Below are 25,868 nucleotides of genomic sequence, written 5' to 3' on the forward strand. Positions count from 1 at the left end.
TATATAAATTTTCAAATTTTTTATTATATTTTTCTTTTTTTTTCTTCCTTCCTTCCTCTAGCCAGTCACTGGGCTTGGCCTCTAGCAAAACTCACCCCATTGGCCACTGGCGAGGGTGAGCTTAATTATTACTAAAATACATACAAAGAGTGAAAAGGGATTTTTTTTTTTTTTAAAACAAGTGAACCTAATTATTTTTGCCACTTAATTAATAAGTTGGAAGTTCCAAATTTATGGTGCATTTGGTTTAGTTTTCCCAAGGGAATGTTAGCTTGCAAGGCTCCTTGGGGAAATGTTGAGGATTTTGGTAACCATTTTGAAGTAGTTTTTGGCCAAATGTTGGCTTTGGGAATGTTGAAAATCTGATGTTACTCACACCCAGCCTTTTGAAGTAGCATTTTTGGAATACTAAAACTAGGATTAACCTTCCAAAATTACCTCACGATTTTTTTAGTTTCGATTTTGCCCCTCTTTGTTACAATTCATCTTCTTTGTATGAAAGCGGCCGGCAAGGCCATATTTAACGGGCAAGGGGCTGGCAAGGGTTGATGACCCAAGTGACCGCCACCAAAGGTCTCATAACCTTGGGCGCCCGTGTCTTGTGACCTTAGGATTTCCATGCCACAAAAAGTTATCGAACACCCAGCCAGAATTTGATTTGGGTTCCAATCCATCACCAACCACAACACAGAGTTCATCCCAACATCGCTTATATGCCTCTATAAACTATAAAAACCTGTAACTCAAACATTAAATGTTCACCGCCGAATAGGAATAATATTCTTGCTACAATTGATGTCGAAAATCATTTTCCCAACAAGGCTCGATTAAAAGCTTCAAGATCTCTTACACCTAGTTCACCCTTGTCAAATGATTTCTCGATGGAGTTGTAGCCCAGCAAGAAAAACTCATGGTTACAGTTCTCGAAGCCTTCTATTTCGAGGACAGTCAACCAAGTAGGAACAACAATCTGAAACCAGCAAACAGGAATAACAGCCGTCACATGTCAATGCTCGACCATCATTCTTCGATTCCCATCATAGAGGGAAGTAAGCTACAGTAACAAAAACGAGAAGTTAAATCACTTCATCATAGCCCAACAAATTAAATTTTAGCTGTCGAAGTTAAATTAGACGACAAGTTGAGTGATCAGAAATGCTTCACCACTTCTTAAAATGATTTTAATTCATAGCTCCAGCTAAATTAACTTCATCATTCCGATCTTCGGAAAAATAATAAAAGTTCGAACCCCAATTCCGGACGAGCTTATGTCCAGGTCCAATGCAGAAGCTAACCAAACTTACCGGAAGGTATGGCTGGATTGCACGGGGTCCCATCCTCCCTCTTGAGGCAAACCCTCACTCTCCCTCTCTGCATGAAATCTCGTGGATGCGTCTTATCATTCTGCAACAATCCATCCTGACGTCTCAAAATCACACCAAAAATGTTTCCGAGGGAACAAGAAACCAATCAAATAAGCCGCTGTTAGGAAAATCTCTTATGATATTTTGAAGATGATAAAATAAATCAAATGCTACTAGTGTATTTAATAGTTGAATAACTAGATGAAAGATGTACAAGCTGCTATGCACATGATAAAATGTGTAAAGGACATTGTCAAGGATTATACTTAAAAGAATCAGAAGACATGGACTTTCAATGAAAATATTCAAGACTTATGTCCAGATTGTAAAATTTACTTTAGATGGAATAGATCCAGAACATGACGGATAAAGAACGTGATAGATTTAGAATGACACAAGTACATAATGTGACAAGTTTAGAATGAAGTAAGTTCTGAACGTAGCAGGTTCAGAATGAAGCAAATTTAGAACAAAACAACTTACAGAACGTGACACAAACCCAAAACATATAACGGCCAATGATCTGGTTTGGATTCTACATTAAGATAGATTTGATTGTCTCAATCTAATTGATTGACAATTGAATCATGAAAACAAGAACTTTCTAAATGGAGAAACTCTATTTATGAAAACTAAAATTCTATTTGTATGGGCAATTAGAATCAATTGGGATTCTACTTTTGTTATTCAATGGCTACTAAATTTTCTTGATACTATTTTGTCCAACGGGTATATTGGAATAAAATTCTCTAGATACTGCCTAATGGCTAGTTTAGAAGTTGAGGAGTATCTAAGGTGACAATGACCGAGAAGCAAAGAAGAGACGAAGCGGAGAATCTAGAATTTCAAAGTTTGAGTGGACTTTGATCATATACACTTGTCTTTCGTGAGTATAAATTGTGTAATCTTTTGAGAGGTATTGACAATGTTATAATTGTGTGCATTGGTGTAAGATAATGAGTCGTATCCACTAGGGTCTAAGCAGCACCCAGCTTTAGGAAGAAGTGCATGGGTATAAGCGGCACCACTTGACTATAACCTTTTATTGATTATCTAGTGGAATTCAACTAGTAGACTGTCAGTGTGGGAGATTAAACATTAGGCTTAATTTAAGCCAAATCACTATAAATTTTGTGTGCAATCTTCTTTTCCCTTAACTCATTTTACTTAAGTTTGTTACACCTTTATAGGTTATCTCAGAAGTCTAGTGACTTGCATAATAGACTTTGATCTTTATTTAGATTTTGCTAACAACTTATTTATTCCCCATTTATTTGTCAATATTTTATTTAAACACATATTCACCCCATCTAAGCTTTCATACTAGCTTTATCCACAACGACTGCCACAATCAAGCCAACCTCGACGGTAAAATTGAGCTTGAGATAGTTGCAGTTGTCCCTAATCTCGACACAAAAGGGCTTCTCGCATGCTTTTGCCTCGCAATCCGCCTACCCTGAATCATCTTCTTCGAGTTGATGTAAATCGTGTAGAGGATGATCCACTTGTTCACGTTTGAGATTTGCCCTTCCATTCGCGATGATCAAAAACCCCAGGCAAAGAAGCAAAAGAAAATGGAAGTTACGAAATCGCCTGAACAAGGTGGGAAGAGAGGCTTCAATCGATTGGACCATCGTGCGATCGGGCCGCATTTCCAACGCAACTAATCGGAGAAATTAGGGTTCTAAAGGTTTGCAAGCAGGAGAAGAGCAAAATTGATTAGTGTCACACCCCAAAAACTACAAGGGTGATACAAATGTCCTTCCACCTGATCAAGTGTTATGATGACACACTATCCCTTACGTTAAATCCAATGGCAAAAACATATAAGAAAGTCAATTGGGAGCTCGAGGAGGAAACAAAACGTGAATATCCTCACCTATTTGATGATAAGGTAAGTCTAAATTTTGAGGATGAAATTCTTTTAAGAAAGGTAGAATGTAATATTAGGCCATATCTCTTTGATTAGGTCAAAGAAGTGATACTTTTATCAAAAATGGAAGGAAAAGGAAACAAAAAAAAGTTGAAAAGTCAACAAATGAAGGAAAGCGGACTTTAGCTATTTAAAGAAAAAGGAGCACTCAGAAAGAAAGAAAAGAAAAATAGAGAGAGGCGGAAAGAAGAAAGAAAGAAGAAGGAAGATAATGAGGGTTTTTGCCATGTAGATCTCAACAAGCTAGATCAACTACGTATCGCACGTTCGATAAGTACTCACGTCCTCCGTTTGTCCAATCGAGGTAGTTTTTGGAAATAGAGCTGAAATATAAAGTTATGTGGGAATTGAGCTGTGAAGTCCAATTTTTATGTTGTGAAGCTTCGGATTTTTGTAGGAACGGTAGATTATGGCGTTGTAGAGCCGTGGGTTTTAACATGTGTCATTTTAGAGTAACGGTTTTGTTGAAGCGAGATTTTAGGGTTTCACAAGTGAGTTGCGTGTTGTACTTAGGTTTAAGTAATCATTTTGAGTGAGCAATTTGTTAATTCGTGTTTTGTTGGAGTGAGATTTTAGGGTTTCGCAAGCGAGTTTCATGTCGCATTTAGGTTTGAGTAATCACTTCACGTGAGCGATCTGTTAATGCATGTAAGTTATTTCATGAGTGTTTAAGCTTAGTTTAGTTAAGCCATAGTCAAGATAGCATTTTACTTGGAGAAAATTTCAAATAAGGGCCTGAAGTATTCTCGTTTTTCTAAATAAGAGTTTAAAGTAGACATTGTTTCAAATAAGAGTCCAAAGTGCCTTTATTTTCTCAAATAAGGACCTAAAGTGAATCTTGTTTCAAATAAAGGTTTAAAGTGGCCATATTAATCTCAAAGAAAGACTTCAATTCACTATTGATAAGGGCAATTTTGTCTTTTAATTTTTGTCTTTTATTTATTTATTGTTTTTTCTATAAAAATTAAACTATATATATTTTTTAAAAGAACATAATAGAGACAAGAGGGAGGGCTCTTTCTTGTCTCGTGGCCGTTGCCCCATCGTCGGTGGAGCGGTGACGATGGTTGGCGAGGTCGCGACACCTAAGCGAGAGCCGGTGACCCTTACCAACCGATGTTGAGGCCCTCGCTAGAGGTAAGAGAGGGCGGTGACCCTCTCTTGGATCTCGGGTGAGGATCGTTCGCCCTCGCCTCGTGCAAGGACATCGGCCTTTGCACAAGCACCGATGGCCTTCGCTTAGCATCCTCGGACCTCACCCCAAGTCTAGAGGTGCTGGGCAAAGGCCATTGACGCCTATGCAAGGTTCGACGACCCTCACCTAAATCGGGAGAGGGTCGCCCTCCTCTCCCGCCTCCTCGGCAAGGGCATGTCGATCCTTGCCTCAAGTCGGCTAGGGTTGCTAGCCTTCACCTAGGTGCCGACAACCTCACCAGCTAAGCGTTGTCGCCCCACCAACGATGGGGCGGTGACCATAGTCAAGAGGAGCCCGTCGCTCGTGTTTTTTTTTAATAAGTTTAAGTTTTTTTAAAAAAAAAAAAAAAAAAATCTAATTGTCAAACCAAAGAAATCTAATATAATCTAAATTTAAATTGGGTTTTAATGAAAATACCTCTAGTTAGTTGAAATTTTTGCCTGCCGCTAAATTGATGAGATTAAACCCTTATTTGAAATAAATATAATCATTTTAGGTCTTTTTTTAAGACCGATATAGCTACTTTAGGTCTTTATTTGAAATAAAGTCTACTTTTAGCCCTTATTTGAGAAAATGAGTGCACTTTTGGCCCTTATTTGGAATTTTCCTTTCACTTGATTTTGATGCTATTTCTTGCTTATATGATAGGAATGCAACTTTGTTATATCGAGTGAGCCTTATTATTTGGTTTGAGGTATATCTAGGTGAATGTTTCTATTTATAAACTCATGTCTTTAAAGAGATAAATATTTAAATATTGTATAAGTAATCAAAGCATGTTTGTTGTATAAAAGTTTGGTTTGGGCAATTAATACATTTTAATATTTGAGAATGATTTTATGAAAGCTATTGTGAAATGATATATATGTATCACTTTGTGAACTGATTTATGGTATGAGTTCTAAGATGACCAAAGAAACATTTTATGAAAAACATTATAAAAGGTTATACATATCGAATTATGAATTTGGTTTATGAAATGATATGATAAATGCTTCATGAAAAAATATTTCTATCCGATGAACTGAATTACGAAAATTATATTATTGGTTTTGACCATGCTTGACAAGCACAACGATTAGAGAAATGTCGTGGGAAGTGTATTTTATTTGATGGACTCAATTACGAACAAGATGTCACACTCCAAATCCTACAGGGATGAGGGAGTGACATGGCCATCCTTTCACTCGAAGGGTGCAACCTCTAATCACTCAAAAGTCCAGCTTCCAAAAGTCTCCACAATGGCCTTCTCATTCTATTGGCTGCTAACCAAGGATCCTGCAAAAGGTTTGGAAAAAGAGGAGTGAACAACCATAACTCAACGAGTAATGTATCTCTTGTAAGCGGATCGAACATGCACTATGTGTGAGTGTGTGTATATATATACATATGAAATCATTATTGAGTTATTTCTTACTAACAAAAAAACTCCTCTAAACCATCCTCATAATTCAAACATCAATGATCAAGTTCATTGATTAATTTCATTCATAACAACATATGTTATAATATAATACATGAAAATGATAGGATCTTGCAAATAAGTCAATGTGAATAATACCAAAGAAATAAATGAGGAATAATATGACGTTAAAGATTTATGTGGTTTGATCTGAATATTGATACTTATATCCACGAAGAGAGTTAGCAACAAATAATCCACTATAATTGAAAAATCAAAATTTATAATCATTCACACACTTAAGTGTTTCTCATATCTAGATTTAAGTCCAAACCCAAAATATAAAAAAAAAAAGAAAAGATAAACTCATGGCACAAAATCATCAATATTCAAGTCCTTTAAGTATGCCTCTTCTTCATGCGGCTCTTCCTGCGCTCTTTAGGTTTTCAAGAAGATCCATGTTTGGCTTTTATGTGTGCAACCTCTAAAGAGAAAAGAAACATTTTCCTCCTTTTTTTTTGTGTGTGTATAAAGTCGTATTTGCCCCCAAAAGTTAAATAATAAAAGAAAGTGTGCCCAACTGCCTATCTTTTGTCATTTAGTGCAAAACTTTGCAAGTCAATCTTGGAGTCCAATACGCCACTACACTCTTGGACTATTTCGAAGAGCTAACGCCTAAAAATAACAAATCCGAACAAATCTCATTCGGATGAGACTAACAGATTTTGAACAAATCAAAATCTTTGAATGAATCTAATCGTTATGGGTTCAAGTTCAAGATATTAATTTAACAAAGTAGATGTGGATGCAAATGTGGAGGATGCAGTGACAGCGTGATTCGCCGGATGGCGGGCTCCATCGTACGTCAGAGAAAGAGCAGCGTGAAGCTCCGGAGGGGAGAGCGAACGAGAGAGACAAAGTAGCCCCAATTTCTAGTTTTGGAAAGAGCGATCCTCCTGGAACTCCTCAAAATCTTTTGAGAGGAACAAAGTACACTTCGGATGTAAGTAAAGGACTTTCTCATGGGGACATTCGGATGCATATAGTTAATGGACTGTTGTTCAGAACTTCAGATGTGTAGAGCAGAAGCAAGTATCATCACATGCTGGCTAATGGCTAGTATTATCACACGCTGCCGTTGGACTCCTTCCGGATAGGAACAAAGTAGCCCCAATTTCTATGTCTAGAAAGTGTGATCCTCCTGGACCTCCTCAAAATCTTTTGACAGGAACAAAGTACACCTCGGATGTGGCTGAAGGACTTTCTCATAGGGACATTCGGATGCATAAGCTAATGGACTGTTGCTCAGAACTTCAGACGTGTAGAACAAGAGCAAGCCCAGTGGTTTTGAATTGATAATGCAACATGACTCGTTTCTCCCGCGAAACTTCGTTTTAAGAAGTACCATGACCCGACATCTCGAGGTTAGATTAGGAGGGAGCAACTCCTCTCGAGGTTTTCTAATCTTGACGTCGATGGCTGGTCTACTGATCGGAGACTTCAGCTACGTTTCCCTCATACATAAATTTAGCGTCGCCCATGAAATGATTCGTTTTCATCCCACTGGAACCAACCATATAATTTTTATGAACAATATGAAATGGGTTCAGCAAGTCACTGTTTTCTAGAGAACTGTCGAACATGGACAACGAAACGCTTGTTCGACCCGGAAGAACTGTAGCATGCAGATGTGAAAGGGTCAGGAGTCAATGGAGTCGGTGAAGAACTTGTAGAATTGGGTAGCTCCGAGATAAGATTTTTCCCATTCTCTTTTGATTATTTCTGCGACGTAGATTCAATAATGCACCGGCAGGAAGCTAATTGCAAGTCATTATCTAATGTAGGCAATAAAAAATGCAGAAGTCCGTCCAGGTCAATAGCGTCGTGAAACGCATGCAATGGGGTAAATATAAATTGGCGGGACATTTGGATTCAATAATGGATCGACAGGTAGCTAATTACAAGTCATTATCTACAGTAGGAGTGATCATGAAGGCAATAAAAATGCAGAAGTCCTAGGACAATAGCGTCGTGACACACATGCAATGTGGTAAATATAAAATGGCGGGAGATTTGGAGCAATCGTATTATTTTACCGTAGAAATAAACACGTCAAGGCACCGTCCAGCTCTTCTTTTATACTGACTGGAGCTTCATTCGATCAGGAAAGTTTCACAGCTGCTGCTTCTTAGTTCTCCACAGAGAGAGAGAGAGATGGCGAAGAACAACGCTGCATCTGCCGTGGTGCTATGCCTGATCCTCGTATCGACTTCGATGCCCACCTCGGAGTGCTCCAGCATACCGGCTCCGGTTGCCCGGGAGGAAGACGTCCAGTACATAAAGTGCCAAGTCTGCGAGAAGCTTGCGTCCAAGCTGTATCGCCAGGTTCAGAACAAGCGAGATCAGATTTCATTCCAAAGGTTCGGACTTAGTTTCTTCTGGTGCTGGGTTGCTGCTTCGCGGAAAGCGGAGGAGGACTTGATTTTTGTTCGGATTGGCTTTTGATTGATTTTTTGACCCCCCCTTTTTATTTTGGTGATTGGTAGATCCCGGAAGAGCAGATAAATGAGATTGCCCGGAACCTTTGTAATTTGGAGGAGGAGGAAGCTGTCTGGATTCGCAAGATTGATCTTGTTGAGAAAGGGGATAAGTTAATGGTATAGCCGTTAATGCAAATGCTTGGTGTTCATCACTCTGCTATATATATGCACGTTTCAGTTTTCAGATATCATCATATACATTAGGATTAGCACTAGAGCTAACCTGAGGAGATTGACAAGATTATTCATCATCGTCATTGCTAAGAAATCACCTTGAAGTGAGAACCAAGGCTGCTGCGAAATAGGCTCGATTGTTTCGTGGGACTTGTCGGCACCTTGAACACAAAAGCGCGTGCACAATTGCCCGAGCTATGTGCTGGTCGTCGGCACATGCATGCCGAACATGGTATTAGGTGGTGCATGTTGCATGTTAGAACTTGAAGTCATCCCTCATTTGCATAGGGAGAGAGTGATATACCAGCCCACACATTTCATTTTCTTTATGCTTTTGCATGTTCTTGTCGGTTCGTTTTAGTCGTGAGCTTCATTACAAGCATTCGACAGACAAATAAAGCGCGACAATGTCGATGCGCTACTCTTTTTGCATGCCAATACATATAGATGGAGAGGTTTGTACATAACCACACCATTTTCAAGTCTGTTACTTCTATTTCAGCTTGAAGAAAAGAATGCTGAAGGATATTGCAATTCTGAGTGCAAGACTCTGCAAAAAGCTTGTGAAGAGGTGAGACTTTGGTGCTCTTACCTACTCATTACTCAAGTCATTGTTTTATGTGGATTCTAAACTTCGGTGGCATCTTGTCAATTGAACTCGATCAACCTATTTGTCCCCTGCGAGCTTGAACATAAGTTTTTCTCTGCCCTCGCCTTAATGTCAATGGAAGAATGGCCGGATGAACTTTCTCTGTTCTTTTCAGTAATTGGATTACTCTAAGGGAACCTCATGCCATTGAAGCATTCTTTGTGCTTTCACTTCTGATTTGCAATAGACGCCACGTCCACATTAAAACTGTTCCTTCAACTGGAAAGTGCAGGTCGCGAAGGACGCTGAGGGTATTTGTGCCGAGTATTTAAACTCAAAAAGCCCCCATAGTGATGGAATGGTCGATTTTCTCTGCAAAAACGCCACCGACGCATGCGATTCCGAACCCCCTCCGCTTCCTAAGGTACATTTCCATCGTGCTGGTGGAACTCAGTTTCATGGTATTAGCGATATTCAAATAACTTTCCCTGAAAATGCAGAAACTTTCGGTAATTAGGCTTATGAAGATAGATGCAACCCAAACAATATGAAGGGATCGGTTCTTGTTGGCTGATGCATACTATGCCCCTATTTCTCATCTTTACTGTCTTGCTCTTTGCACGAACCATTCTGCTTCTCAAATGCCTTGTCGACCTCGTTGCACGTCATAAGATCATGAGAACATTTCAGATACGTATGGCACTAGAGCGCGCATCTGCAAACCGATCTTTGAATAGGATCTTACGCATTTATCTCCGATGCCGTGCAACAGGATAGGACTCCCGGAGAAGCTTTCATGCCCAAACCATCAAAGGAGGCCAACGTGGAGAGGAACGCGAAATCATCGACAGAGGTAATCGTTTACCCACAGCCCTGAAGTCGTACGCGACACCCGATGCTTTTGCTGTACCCAGACTTCACGCTGGTCACGTTTCCTTACAGAGCACGCTGGGAGCCCCCGGCATGAACACGTGCTTGACGGACGAATCGACGAACAAGAAAAACTCCGGCGAGGAAGACGGAGACAAGGGCACACACTCGGAGTGCTCCAGCATACTGGCTCCGGTGATGTCGTCGATGGAGGTAATCGTTTCCCTGCCACCCTGAAGTCATACGCGACGCGCGATGCTTTATTGTATCCAGACTTCACACTGGTTGCGTTTCCTTACAGAGCACGCTGGGAGCACCCTGCACGAACATGTACTCGATGGACGAATCGGCGAACACGAAAAATTCTGGTGAGGAAGACGAAGACAAGGGTACACATTCAGAGTGCTCCAGCATACCGGCCCCAGTGACGTGGTCGACGGAGGTAATCGTTTCCCCACAGCCCTGAAGTTGTAGGCGACGCACGATGCTTTTACTGTATTCAGACTTCACACTAGTTACGTTTCCTTACAGAGCACGCTGGGAGCGCCCTGCACGAACACGTACTTGACGGACGAATTGACGAACGCGAAAAACTCTGGCGAGGGAGACGAAGACAAGGGTACACACTCGGAGTGCTCCAGCATGCCGGCTTTGGTCGCCCGGGAGGAAGACGTCCAGTACATAAAGTGCCAAGTCTGCGAGAAGCTCGCGTCCCAACTATGTAACCAGGTGCAGAAGAAGCGAGCTCAGATCTCACCCGAAGAGGTACGGACTTTGTTTCTCCTGATGCTGGGGTTGCCGCTTCGCGGAATGCGGAGGTGGACTTGATTTTTTTCTTCGGATTGGCTTTTGATTGATTTTTTGGCGGTTTTTTTTTTTTTTTTTTTTGGTGATTGGTAGATCACGGAGAAGAATATGACTGACATTGGCGAGAAGCTTTGTAATTTGGAGGAGGAGGAAGCTGTCTGGATTCGCAAGATTGATATTGTTGAGAAAGGGGATAAGTTAATGGTATAGCCGTCAATGCAGATGCTTGGTGTTCTTCACTCTGCGATATATATAGATATATGCACGTTTCGCTTTTCAGATATCAGCATATACATGTGGATTAGCACTAGGACTAACCTGAGGAGATCGACAAGAATATTCATCATCATTGCTGAGAAATCACCTTGAAGTGAGAACTAAGGCTGCTGCGAAATAGGCTCGATTGTTTCGTGGAGCTTGTCAGCACCTTGAACGAAAAGCGCGTACACAATTGCCTGAGCTATGAGCTGGTCCTCGGCACATGCATATGAAGCGAAGCAGGATTAACTGTAACATGGACATGGTATTAGGTGGTGGATGTTGCATGTTAGAACTTGAGTCATTCCCTCATTTGCATAGAGAGAGAGTGATACACCAGCTCACGCATTTCATTTTCTTTATGCTTTTGCATGTTCTTGTTGGTTCGTTTTAGTCGTGAGCTTCGTTACAAGTGTTCGACAGACAAATAAAGCGCGAACAATGTCAGATGCTTTACTCTTTTTGCATGCCAATACATATAGATGGAGAGGTTTGTACATAACCACACCATTTTCAAGTCTGTTACTTCTATTTCAGCTTGAAGAACAAAATGTTGAAGGATATTGCAATTGAGTGCAAGACTCTGCAAAAAGCTTGTGAAGAGGTGAGACTTTGGTGCTCTTACCCTACTCATTACTCAAGTCATTGTTTTATGTAGATTCTAAACTTTGGTGGCATCTTGTCCATCGAACTTGATCGACCTATTTGTCCCCTGCGATGTTTGCCCCTCGCCTTAGTATCGACGGAAAAAAGTCTGGATGAACTTTCTCAGTTCTTTTCAGTAATTGGATTACTCTCAGTGGAACTTCATGCCATTGAAGCATTCTTTGTGCTTTCACTTCTGATTTGCAATAGACGCTACATCTACATTAAAACCGTTCCTTCAACTGGAAAGTGCAGGTTATGAAGGACGCTGGTGATATTTATGTCCACTATCTAAAAGAACCCAACCCGCAAACTGGTGGAATGGTCGATTTTCTCTGCAAAAACGCCACTGACGCATGCGATTCCGAACCCCCTCCGCTTCCTGAGGTACATTTCCATCGTGCTGGTGGAACTCAGTTTCATGGTATTAGCGATATTCGAATAACTTCCCCTGAAAATGCAGAAACTTTCGGTAATTAGGCTTGTGAAGATAGATGCAACTCAAACAATATGAAGGGATCGTTTCTTGTTGGCTGATGCATACTATGCCCCTATTTCTCATCTTTACTGTCTTGCTCTTTGCACGAACCACTCTGCTTTTCAAATGCCTTGTCGACGTCGTTGCGCATCATAAGATCACAAGGACATTTCAGATACGTATGGCACTAGAGCACGCATCTGCAAACTGATCTTTGAATAGGATCTTACGCATTTATCCCCAATGCCGTGCAACAGGATAGGACTCCCGGAGAAGCTTTCATGCCCAAACCATCTGAGGAGGCCGACGTGGAGAGGAAAGCGAAATCATCGACCGAGGTAATCATTTCCCCACTGCCCTGAAGTCGTTCGCCATGCGCGATGCTTTTGCTGTATCCAGACTTCACACCGGTTACGTTTCCTTACAGAGCACGCCGGGAGCGCCCCGCACGAACACATACTTGATGGACGAATCGACAAACGCGAAAAACTCCGGCGAGGAAGACAAAGACAAGGGTACCCACTCGCACTCGAAATTGGTACGCGGATCCTCGAAGGAGGCCCCCCTTCCTTCAGAGACCCGCAAGACGGAACTGTAATGCCCGAGTGTCAGACAGCAATGCTTGAGCCTTTAAGTTTATAGTCTTTTATGTCCAGCCATTGTATCGTTATGTCATGCGTAAGGCCCTTAAAGAGCAGAAGATTTCAGAGTCGTTCCGAGAAGAGCTCTTTGGCCATAGTTTCTACTGTAAGACAGCTTTATATCCACAGCAATTGTACCCTCCACCGGGGGTGGTGTCCAAATTCCATAGAGGTGGAATTCTATCTGAAATTTACGAACTTATTAACACGAGTTGCAAATTAAAAATTTTGTCTAAAAAATTCTAAGCCTATTGTGCTTTTGCTAATTTGGTTTTAAACTTTTTAATTGCGCCAATTAAGTTATAAACATTTTTATCTACCAATTGAGTTGATCCTGTCAATTTTGACTGGTGACATGTATATTATCCATCTTACGTGAACAATTTTTAATAATACTTCAACATATATTTTTTTTTCTTTTTTTCTTTCTCTATCTCTCTTTTCTTCTTCCATTCCTCCTCTAGCAGGTTGCTAGACTTGTCCACCATCATTGCCCTTTGGTGAAGCTCGTCTGACCAACCACTGGCAAGGGCAAAACTAATTATTGCTAACGTATAGACAGAAAAGAAGTTTTTCTGTCTAAAGAAGTGAACCTAATTATTTTTTGCAACTTGATTAACAAGTTGTAAGTTCCAAATTTATATTGCTGATAGGGTAGGGTTATCAAATGGGTGGGTCGGGTCGGGTTGGGTCAAAATGGTCCGACCCATATTGACCCATTTTCATGTAATGTAAATTCAACGACCCATACCCAACCTAATCCATACTCGACTCATACCCGACCCAAACCATATTATCAAGACACATTAATATTTAACTCAATCTAGGAAAACCCACTCTTATCTATTTAATCCACTTTAAGCTCTTCACACACACACACACACACACACACACACATGCACACACGTGTATGTTATTTGAATAAAAACTTCACATCAAATTTAAAAAGTAAATGAAACAATAAAAATTAGTAAATAAAATAAAAAAGTAAAAAAAAAAAAACTTAAATTAAGATACTTTTGAAAAATTCTTGATAGGAAAATGTTTGATTAGTTAATGATTGACATGAAAATAATATTTTCTTATAACAAATCTTCTAGGATGCGAGAATGCGTAATTTCTTAATTGTGATTTATCAAATTGAAAATTACATTATAATGTTTAGAATTTCTATTTTGATATTGATTGAACTTCAATCAAGACAACATCAAGTTTCCTCTAAAAGTACTTCTCCGGTATGTATATGGATATCTATCTATCAAAATATTAAAAAAAAAAAATCAAAATTTAATTATTATTAAAAAAATTGGATTTTTATTATTATTTATTTTTTCTTTATATTTCTTTTCTTTTTCTTTATTCCTTCTTCTTCCCCCTTGTTCCTCTACCTGCAACAACCGGCCCGAGCTCCGTCATGGCTAGCAAGCTTGCGGCTCGCTCGATCAAGTGAGCCCGAGCTCGGCCAAGGCCGGCAATCTCGTGACTCACCAGATCGAGGTGAGCTCTCGCCTTATCGACGACTGGTGAGGTTCGCGCCTCACTTGGCTAGATTTCCAATTAAATTAATCAGGCCTTTCATCGACGCATCTATAGAGCTGTTCTCAAAGCTGATCACTCTTGAGATAACTAGACTATTCAGAGAAGTTATTAAGGAATTTTAATGCGATAGACCTGAGAATTCGATCAGGAATCGGTTACTCGACCGTGCTCATCTTTAGAGGCCATTACGGCACAGTTAAAAATCGATCATGGATCAGAGATAGGCCGGTTCGACTGAGATATGTGACTAAACGTGGGTGACTCCACTAATTTGGAAAATTCTCATCGGTCGGCACTAAACTGATTTTTCTATTGTTTTGGTACCCTATGTCCGTAACCGAATCTTCAAGATTTTCATGACAATCAAGAGTCGCCAATGTATTGAGTGGGTTCATTGTGGCTTAAAGAAAATAGACCACGGGTCATTTGCACAAAAAAAATTCTAAAACCTACTCGGTAGCTTAGGTCACGCTAAAAACGCACCAGATTGAAATTAATCGCGAATTTAAGTCCGATTTCAGAAATTGAAAGTTCTGTCATGTCACAATTAATTCTAGAAACGTCGACTCACTCTTAGAAGATTTTTCTACAAACTGAGACTTTTGGGAAAAATCGAGGTAGGGCCGTTTTTGTCCAGAAAAAGTCAGGGATCGTTTTTTATCGCAAAATTGGGAAGCGAGTGGGACCAATTGGTGAGGAAAAATACCAATTTGATCATTGAGGTGTTGGTTGATTTTTGAGATGCCAAATTGGATTGATTTAAGCATAGTTAAGTGTCCAAATTGAAGGAAATCACATGAAATTCGTATGAATTACAGCCATGGAGCTAGCTGGTGGAGGGAGACCGGTCAAGGGGACAAGAGAGAGATAAGAAGAAGCCAAGTGGACCCCTTGTCCCCATCTCTTCCCTCTCTCCCTCAAGCTACTGTTGACCAGCTCCTTCCTCCCTCTTCTCTGTGCCATCTTCGAAACTAGCAGCTCGGAGAAGTCGACCAACACACCAGAGCAGCCTCGCCATCGCCGGACCACACGCCGTCGCCGTTCGTCGTCTTGCACACCGCCGTTGCCTCGCGCTCCCCCACGCATGCTCACTGCTGCAGCCGCATCTCCACCCCTATCCGTGCATCCAGGAGGCCATTTGGCCAGCATAGGCCGCCATTCAGCAACCTCCGGCCGCCCACAAAACAGAAGCTTCAGAAGTGGGTTTCCAACAGCCTTCGTGGCCCGTTTTGAGGTCGATCCTGATCTCGAAAGTTAGACCCGCTTTGGAGAAAAGTGAGTCCCGTCGCGTCCCCGACGATTTGAGCCGCTCGGATCGCCAAACTAGTGAGTTTAACTCACTAATCCTCCCTTAGTAGGTTAATCACACTAAATGGTTGATTAGTTTAGGCTAAGATGGATTAGGTGGTTAGATTAGATTAGTGAATTTAATTAATTGCCAATGCATGTTAGGTGGATAGTTAGTGCAATTAGTGAGTAAATAGACTCTAGTATTTATTTAACGAGTCTAAAAAATTTTCCGGGTCCGTTTCAGCGTCCAATTAGGCATTACGAGCTTAAGTTGGATTTATTGGCATTTATTTAATATTTTCCACAATTAATTAATTAATTAATTAATTATTTTCCGAAAAGTTAGACCAGGATAATCAGTGACCGAAAATTTATCTGGTTATTGTGGTGCAATTCGTTTATTTATTTAAGCTTTAAATTGTGTTAATTTTGCCTGATTGTGATTTTAGGATATAATCCTAAATTGATTTAATTTCAGTAATTAATTGGAAATTAACCAAGCGTCAGTTTATAACGCCAAAAATATTTTGGTGGACCATATAAAATGGTGGGATTTATGGAAGTGAAATTATTATATTTTGACTAAGGCCAACCGTGTACCCACGTATGGCTATTTTATCGGATATGATAAAAAGTGAGAAAGAATGCTATATTACGTCGGCTCGATGACTAAGGATGTTATCTTGGAGAAAGACGTTACATTACGTCGGCTCGATGACTAAGTATGTCATCTCGGAGAAGGATATTATATTTTATTAGCTTGGTAATTAGGTATGTCATCTTGGAAAATGCGCGTGGGCTCGGTGATTAGGTATGTCATCTTGGAGAAGGCACGTAGGCTCGGTGATTAGGTATGTCATCTTGGAGAATGCACGTAGGCTCGGTGACTAGGTATGTCATCTTGGAGAATGCACGTGGGTTCGGTGACTAGATATATCATTTTGGAGAATGCATAGTATTGATTAAAATGACCAGAGAATGGTTTGATTGACATATAATCGACTAGGTTGATTGATCGATAAGTCGATCTGAGTGAATGATTTGATGTGTTGATGTGACTTGATGAGTTTATGAATTGTGTTGAATTGCATGGAGGAACTGAGGCTAAGGTAAGTCCTCTGACCTGTGGTGTGCTTAGGTAGCCTTATGGCGTATTTTCTTCCTAATCTGATCTTAGGGGGTAGAACTTGCTAGAACATTGTCTCACTGGTTATTGTATAACCATTTTGAAATCCTTAGATGGTGTTGGTGAAGGACCGGAAGCCCCGGAGTTTAAGAGGTGAAGCCCAAAGAATCGGCGATCTTGTCCGGCTAGCTAGTCGTAGGACAATTCTCTTTTGTGGGAGCCGATCTCTTTTGTAATTCTTTGTGTATAGACCTGTGAGTTTATAAAAAGGTATTTTGTGAAAAATTGGTCCTACTTTCCTATCTCATTGTTTAATTATCTGGAGATTATTTATATGCTTCCGCATGTGTATATTGAATGAATGGGTTGGCAATACGTCTTGTGACGTCGCTATTTAATTGATCAATGAGGGATGGATGCGCGCTTGAGGATCGGGGCATGACAGCCGTCGCCGTGTCGGCCACCAGCTAAGGAAGGAGGGAACCCATTTAACTAGTCTCTTTAAAATATAAATGGCTCATATATGACTGGTTTCGAAAATATAAATGGGTTATATATAGGTCTAAGATCTGTTTTGACACATCTATGATGGGGAAACTTGGACTCCACCTTTCACAGTCCAAATTCGTTTAGCGGGCTTTTACATAAAATGGCATGAATATAGTGAATTTTTATAGTCATGGTTGATAGGCCTCTTGAGAAGGCCCAATGTCATACAGAATGACAATGCCAACTTTCAGAGTCCAAATGCTAAATTATGTCCCAAAAAAATCGAACAGGTCAAAGTCAAAACTCGCATGGTCGATCTCTATGCTAGTCACTTTCTCCCAATTTTTAATGGTAGAAGAATCGGCATAATTTACCTCCTCGCCGGCGGAGATTACCCTAGTCCAATATGCTTCTTCATAGGTATAGAGGGCCGCAAGGTTAGGTCTAATTTCCGCTTCAAACATGTTAAAACCCATCTTCTCTACTAACGAGCGAGGCACCGTGATTTGAACTAGTCAAGAAAGAGCTTGGCGAATAAGAAAACCAAGATGTGATTTTGCGGATTAGGTCATTCATAATGAAATTTCCAATAAACTCCAATGGATAATGTCATTGGAAGAGTTCATTTTCATATATTTCTTTTCAAATTTAGCGGTGATTATTCTTTTAGGGTTCTCTCTCCATGGACCGGCGGAAGAGGGGAACCTTACGCAATTGACCACTCCGGCAACATGCGCATCGAGTGGTTGGACAAGCACGTCATCATTTTGGATCGAGAGTTGACCCATAAGGAGATCAGAGCTTGGTCTTCGGACACTTCTTGGGCATATCCACTATGAGCAAAAAGGGGCTCTTTTCGTGAGTTTCTAGGATGCCTTCATGTCTTATGTTAGTGTCGATTTAATTAATGATTTCTTGCTTGTTTGATGAGTTTGATGAATGCTCATTTATCTAATTTTAGTGTATATTGTTTATCCTTAGATGGCCTTTTCAAGGGTGTGCTGCCTCTTAATAGGCTCACAGCTAGCATGCCCAAGAAGATTATGTGATGGAATTCTGAATATGATGGAATCATTATGCGTTCGCATAGTGTGTACTTTTCATAACAGCTCACTTAATCCACCTACTACGACGCATCCGCTCACAAAATCTCGTGATCTCTTCGATGACTTGGGGAGGGAGGATAAGCGACGAGGGGCACTTTCATCGAATTTGGAAGTGGCCCTTTGAATCGTTTGGTTCCTTGAAGGTGATGTTTTTGGAGGGTGATTCACAAGGACAAGTTGAATTTTCAATTCGACGAGAGGGGTTTCTATGTAGGGATAGTTTTTTAACAAACGAGTTACCGGGTGCTTGTGAAGCTAGGGTGAAATATTGATTCAAAATTGTACCTAAAAGAATGCTTGTCAGATGCTTAGGACCTCCTAACATGTCAAATAGTGTCTGATTTTATTCTTTTATTTCTCGGAATAAAAAAATAGAAATCCATTTGTAATTTTTTTATTCTAGAAAATAGATTTGGAACAGAATTAATAAATAAATAAAGAATGCTACTTTATTCCCAGGAACAATCTAGAATCAAACATTTTTTTCCTTCTTCTTCTTCTTTTAACTTATCATCGGCCTTAGCAATGGCCAACGACCTCGCCGAAAGGTCACCGGCCCCTTGCAAGGCTAGTTATCAGCTATGGTTGAGGCTGGCGATTGACTAAAAGAAGTAGAAGAAGAAGAAAAGAAAATGTAATAAAATTATTAAAAAATTAAAAAATTCTAAGTTACAAAAAGAATTTAAGGATCGTATTAAATGCATTTCTATTCCGAAAATAAAAATTTTAGATAGTTTCCAAATGTCTTCAAATGCTCAAAAACTCATCTAGGAAACAGAATCACATAAAACCATTTCTGAATGAAAATTGCTTTCGAGAACATAATAGTTATCAAACACACCCTTAATTGTCTCATAATCCATGATTTGTTAGCCTGAACATACTTGAAATGCATTTTTCTCAATTTCCAAGACGGCATTAGCTTGTCATGATAATTGTATCTACTATCTTTAAGTACTTCAAGAAATCTTCAGAAACTAGTTAGGGCACAAATAATAACTATTCTAACTAAAAATTGATTTTTTAAAAAATTGATTTTTCTATTTTTATTCCTAAATGATTTTATGAGTAAAAATTCGTGTATGATAACGACGCAAAACTTATATCTATGTCGAATTGGTAGATAATCTGAATCAAATGAATTTCGTTTTAATGGGAGTCAATTTATTAATTAATTAGGGTCTTCTGGACTAGAATTTCATTTGATAACAACACAAAATTTTTCCTTCTCGAGGAGTGGCAGATAGCAGTGGTGGTGAACAGCCATGGTAGATAGTGGGTGGGTGGCCGACTAGTAGAGAGGACGAGTGATGAGAAGAGTTATTATTTCTCATTTCTATTTCAAAAATAAAAAAAATAAAAAAAATCACTTCTCATTTCTATTTTGAAAAAACGAAATTGCGTTATCAAATGGATTTTTCTTCTAGAAATAAGTTTGGAATAGAAAATTTGTTTTTGAAACAAAAATTTTGCATTGTGATGTGTGCTCTTAGCTATCAAGGTAAGACTATTCCTCGGATATGGCTTAGGTCGATTAAGGATGATATCATGGGACAAGTTGAATTTGAAATTCTTATGTAAGAAGATGGGGCCGGCTATTCCACGATGCTAGATGGTAACTAATTCACTCTTTCCCGTAACATTAGTTACCTCGTCACGCCTTGACTCTAAGCTCCCTTCTGAAAAGTATATGGTTTTTCTTCCAATTGTCAAAATTTCTCCCTCCTGAGGGGCGGCAGATGGCGGCAGTGGTGAATAGCCATGGCAGACAATGAGTGGGTGGCCAACTAGTAGAGAAGACGCAGTGATGAGAAGAATTATTATTTCTTATTATGTTCCAGAAAAAAAAAATTACTTCTCATTTCTGTTTTGAAAAAAAAACGAAATTGCGTCATCAAGCATATTTTTTTCTAGAAATAAGTTTGGAATAGAAAAAAAATTTCTGAATTTTTTTTTTTGCATTGTCATGGGCGCCCTTAGCTATCAAGGTAAGACTATTCCTCAGATATGACTTAGGTCGATTAAGGATGATATCATGTGACAAGTTGAATTTGAAATTCTAATGAAAGAAGATGGGGCCGGTGATTCCGCGATGCTAAATGGTAACTAATTCACTCTTTCCCATGACATTAGTTAAGTCGTCATGCCTTGACTTTGAGCTGCCTTCTAAAAAGTATAAGGTTTTTCTTCCAATTGCCAAAATTTCTCCCTTTCAAAGGGCCATGGATGGCGACGACGATGGATAGCCATGGCAGATAGTGGGTGGGTGGCCGACTAGTTGAGAGGATGAGAGATGAGAAGAGTTATTATTTCTCATTTCTGTTCCAGAAATAAATAAATAAAAATTACTTCTCATTTTTGTTTTGAAAAAACAAAATTGCGTCATCAAACGGATTTCTCTTTCAGAAATAAGTCTGAAATGGAAAAATTGTTTCTGAAGTAAAAATTTTACATTGTCATGCATGCCCTTAGCTATCAAGGTAAGACTATTCCTCGGATATGACTTAGGTCGATTAAGGATGATATCATGTGACAAGTTGAATTTGCAATTCTGATGTAAGAAGATGGGGCCGGCCATTTTGCGATGCTAAATGGCAACTAATTCACTCTTTCTTGTGACATTAGTTACCTTGTCACGCCTCAACTTTAAGCTCCCTTTTGAAAAGTATATGGTTTTTCTTCCAATTGTCAAAATTTCTCCCTCTCAAAGGGCTGCAGATGGTGGTGGCGGCGGCGGCGGCGGATAGCCATGGCGGACGGCGAGTGGGTGGCCAACTAGTAGAGAGGACAAGTAATGATAGGAGTTATTATTTCTCATTTTTATTCTAGAAATAAAAAAAAAAAATTACTTCTCATTTCTGTTTTGAAAAAATGAAATTGCATCATTAAACAGATTTATCTTCTAGAAATAAGTCTGGAATAGAAAAATTGTTTCTGAAACAAAAATTTTGCATTGTCATGCGTGACCTTTAGCTATCAAGGTAAGACTATTCCTTGGATATGACTTAGGTCGATTAAGGATGATATCATGTGACAAGTTGAATTTGCAATTCTAATGTAAGAAGATGGGGGCCGGCCATTGCGCAATGCTAAATGGTAACTAATTCACTCTTTCCCGTGATATTAGTTACCTTGTCACGCCTCAACTTTAAGCTCCAGTATATTGTTTTTCTTCTAATTGTCAAAGCATGCGTTAGAAAAATCGTGAGATCTCCCACTCTGACTTCACGAACAACAACATTAAACATTTTCCGCTCTTTCATGAGTCCCAATGTCAGCTGGCCGGTGCGGACTGAGAGCGCGTGGAAAGTTTTGCATGGTTGGGAAAAGCTGGACTTTTGCACTTTTTAAATTAGGAAAGGGGAGAACAAGATCAAACATATCCAACTACGAAAAATAAACACACAAACAAACAAGTACCAATTAAGTCGCAAACGCAAAAGAAATTAAGAATTAGGTCTGACAAAGTAATCTTATCCCCAAGGCCTATGTGGATGTCCTTGGATCACAATTTTAAGTAACATGCAGCTCCATTGTAGATCATTATCGAAATAGAAAAATGGGATATACGAAATGGGCTAGCGCCGCCCTCAGAACTCGACGCGTATAGCGCGTGTATACTTGTATTATATATATGATAAACTTATCTCACCATGTAGACACGTACTAGAACATTTGCATAATCATATACATGTATAATACATGAGCAATGAGCATATTTTTAGGTCTATGCAAAAGACAGGAGTGACGACATGATTGATGTGTGCAAGATTCTTCTCGAGAAAAGGCAATTCTTGGCGCATATTTAAGATTTGCATTTTGGGTCCTTTAATCATGAGGGAGAGGGAAACAAAAGCAGAAAACAAAAAGAACAAGTTGAAGAGAGAGAGAGAGAGAGAGAGAGAGAGAGAGAGAATTTAAAGAAAAGGGAATTTATTAGAAACGATCATTTCCAAGAAGGTAATTGTAAAATGATTGTGATAATTATTGTGAATGGGCTTGAAATGCGATTGGTGGTCAAGTCTGAAATTTATAAACCATGATACAAATATGAAAGAAAGTTGAAACAAAGGACGCTCATTTGTGCTTTTTAAATATTAATTTAAGAATCTTCACATCGACCGCTAAGAAATTTCCTAGACAAAGAAGATATTATTAGATCTATTACCTGTTCAAATGGCTAGGGCAAGGGTTGCACCGCCTTGCCCTAGCAAGAACTGTTCCAACCGTGTCGGTACCAAGGACATACACGTCGTGACATTACATTAGAAATTCTTCATATCGCATGCTTCAATTTACATAAATCTTAAAATCCTAGTATATTACCCTCTTGAATGGACCTTAATTCTTTCTTTTGTTTTTTTAATAAAGCAGGGCGTCAAACATTTTGGCTCAACCAAGTCTCATGAATGAGTGCAAAACATTATGTTCACATATATCGAGTGAGACTCCATCCATAAGATGATGACTTGACCCCTAAAATGAGTCTAAGTGGATGGAAGGCATTGTGACTTGAACATGAAATGTGTTGTGCTCGGACCCTCATCCTAGTATGTTTTAATTTCAACTAGATAATATAATCTGGCTTTGATTGCCTCACGAATCATTTTGAAAATTCTGTATCGATAGATGACAATATGAATCAGAATTGTGAGTACCATTATGTCAAAATCTCTTCAAAACAAGTGGTTCTATGATTAAGCAATTCAATGCTTTCCCCTCGTCGAGATTTATTTAAACTTGGAGGATAGAAAATGGAAGATCTGATGCGTAATTAAAGTTTTTGAATGCAGTTTGATGTCCAGAATTTTTATTCGCATCTTAGCCAAGGGTTTGTTCAAATCTTTCGTCCGCGTCCCGTTGCCTGTTGGCAAAAATTATTAGGTGATGACATCACATTGATACGAGACTCATATGACAATAGTATCATGTCTTAATAGTATGAGAAGGAAAATCTAAACTCTAAGTTGGCATAGTTAGTTGAGCCATCATAGAATTTCTAAATCGGCAACTAGAAGCAACAAATTCTTAGCAACCGAGTGTGAATCACATATTTGTATTTTATGCACCGCTAGGGAGTTGATCAGGACTCTTCGCTCTTGTCCATAGATTATCAAATAAATGAAAAATACACAAAGAAAAATGCAAAAAGAAAAAGAGAATACAAAAGAACAATAGATAGAGTGATTATTCACTTTACTGAATTTACTTTTTCACTAGCTTATATCGGGAGTGGTAAGATTAAAAGATGGATTAGGAAGGTCAAAACATTAACATCTTTTATTCACTCTCTTGAAAGGATTCCTATCAACTGGGTGCAAATTGCTCTGAGTCATAATCATCTACATAGGCTAAATGTCCAAATTATTTAGTTCATGAGACTAGTAAGTTGTCCCGTGAGCCTCTAGGTAGTTAACCTTATGATTTTGTATGCGCGTGCTCATACGCCTGAATTACGAGAAAAATAAAGGATGGACATAATAAAAATTGCATCTTCTAGATTTAATCTTCCCACCGCCTCCCCCACCATTGTCATTTGTCATCTCTGCCAACCTCTTTAGCCTGTCTTGGCTGCATTACACCACTAGCCTACGTCGGCAATCTCCCTGTCTACTCGCGCGCGAGCACACGCATACAACTAAATTGAATGAATCGGCTATACCTTTTGATAAAATTGACATCTTCCTTGAGATAGCAGATTCTAACAATATGGGAGTTAATAATCCCATTGAGATTGCAAACCTATTTTTATTGTTTGAGGTGTGAGGCTATATCACAGAGGGAGGGAGGGAGAGAAGCTTATGATGGGCGGCAACGAAGGGGCTGGGACGACAAGTTTGAGGTAACGAGAAGAGAGCAAAATAACTGCGAGGCGCGACGATCAGGGAGAGATTTTGGGGTTTTCGTGGCAAGTCTACAAAATAATAATAATAATATATCATTTTAGGTCAGTGCCGTCGATAGTAATGAAAAAAGATTCCAATCCTAGAAAGGAATAAATTCAAAGAGAAATTGAGAAAAATATTACAATTTAAAATATAGGAACATAATAATGGAATACTTCATTATTTACGTGAAAAATGAATCATTGGTGTTCTTCAATGTAAAGAATAGAGTCCTGCCATGTATCTTCTGAGGTAAGATGAGATACCATAACGTGAAGTCAGAGTTAGATTATGTTGATTCATATCTGACCTACTCCAAGTGCAGAATCCATACACCATTCTTAAAGTTATCTTTAATATTTTCTAGCCCTCTAGGGCGTGATCGGATGATTATTCTAAAGATTGCAACGTGGCAATTTTTCAATTGGTCATAAATCTTCCTAGAAAATTCCTGACCAGTGAGGGGCCACACTAATTAGCCTATTTTGACGCCTTCATCTCAGTAATATCACAAAATTGTGGAATGCTTGATTACATGGCCTACACGCAATGGCTCTTTCTACGCATGTTCATGCCCTCTTTTTTTTTTTTTTTTTTTTTTTTTGTTAATATGATCGTACGAATTAATGTTATTAATTGAAGAACAGTCTCTATTTGCGTGATGCAAAAAGCCACCAGATGAGCACCAAAAAAAAAAAAAAACGAAAATCAGTCTTTGACCGCTTCATTCGAATCACCCGTAAATTAGGCAAAGAATGCAAGCTAAGACGGCCGAGTGAGACGACACAGGAACAAATCGGAAGCAGATTCTGTAGTGCGAATGCTGAGCAGGCGAGTGACAAGGATGGCCCTTCCGCTAGAGCAGACGTTGACACAGTGAGCTGTCTGAAAACCCTTACGAAATTTTTCCGACCATCGTAGTACAAACCGATTTCTTAAACTAGGTCTAATGTCTAACTCGAAAGGGATACTGAAAAGGCCAGCTCCAGTTGTACTCTTGTTTTATTGCAGGCTGGGAAAGATAAATTAATGGGGATTTTGAGCTCCTCACCAGTTTCTAGGGTACTTCCTTCGCATGCTACATTTTAAGCAGTTGGCACCATTCCACGTAGAAGAAAATTAAGACTTTAGCCAATTCCTTTTTCTCCAAGTGATTAAGGTACTGATTGCTGTGGGCACCTAATCACATAACCCAATTTGTGCAAGCACACGCTTGTCTAATGCACGAGGTTATAAGTCGATAATCCTCCGGTTTGGCAGATAATCTACCCGGTTCCCACAATTCCGACATACCCGAATAAACAAAATGGGGTAGTTTCGAGGCTGGTCCGAGCAATTAATAACGGCTTGATCTTGTTTTTCTTGTTTTGATCAGATGATTTAGTAGAAAATTTTGCTTTTGCTTTTGCTTTTGCTTTTGCTTTCTTAAAGTGATCACCCCTTTGACCATGATGGAGACCCTTCCTAGTCTTCTTGCTGGTAATAGAAAATTTGTGATTATTAAGGTTAACCCTGGTGCTCGAGGACATGAGTTTAA

General features: G+C 39.4%; 1 protein-coding gene and 1 long non-coding RNA gene across 2 annotated transcripts; both read left to right on the plus strand.

Moving 5' to 3' along the window:
* The first annotated feature begins 8,108 nt into the window (after positions 1-8,108).
* On the plus strand, positions 8,109-13,097 carry LOC120291635. The gene is made up of 6 exons (XM_039309297.1): positions 8,109-8,279; positions 8,441-8,551; positions 9,111-9,179; positions 9,490-9,621; positions 12,513-12,593; positions 12,683-13,097. Exons 1-6 carry the CDS (start codon positions 8,109-8,111, stop codon positions 12,851-12,853), a joined length of 735 nt encoding a protein of 244 aa, XP_039165231.1. The 3' UTR covers positions 12,854-13,097.
* LOC120291092 lies at positions 10,794-11,702 on the plus strand. Its single transcript, XR_005548933.1, has 3 exons — positions 10,794-10,832; positions 10,968-11,078; positions 11,670-11,702. It is a non-coding gene; the product is annotated as an uncharacterized LOC120291092 (long non-coding RNA).
* Positions 13,098-25,868: the final 12,771 nt, after the last annotated feature.

The sequence above is a fragment of the Eucalyptus grandis genome, chromosome 3 (genome assembly GCF_016545825.1).
Source record: "Eucalyptus grandis isolate ANBG69807.140 chromosome 3, ASM1654582v1, whole genome shotgun sequence".
Taxonomy (NCBI): Eukaryota; Viridiplantae; Streptophyta; class Magnoliopsida; order Myrtales; family Myrtaceae; genus Eucalyptus; species Eucalyptus grandis.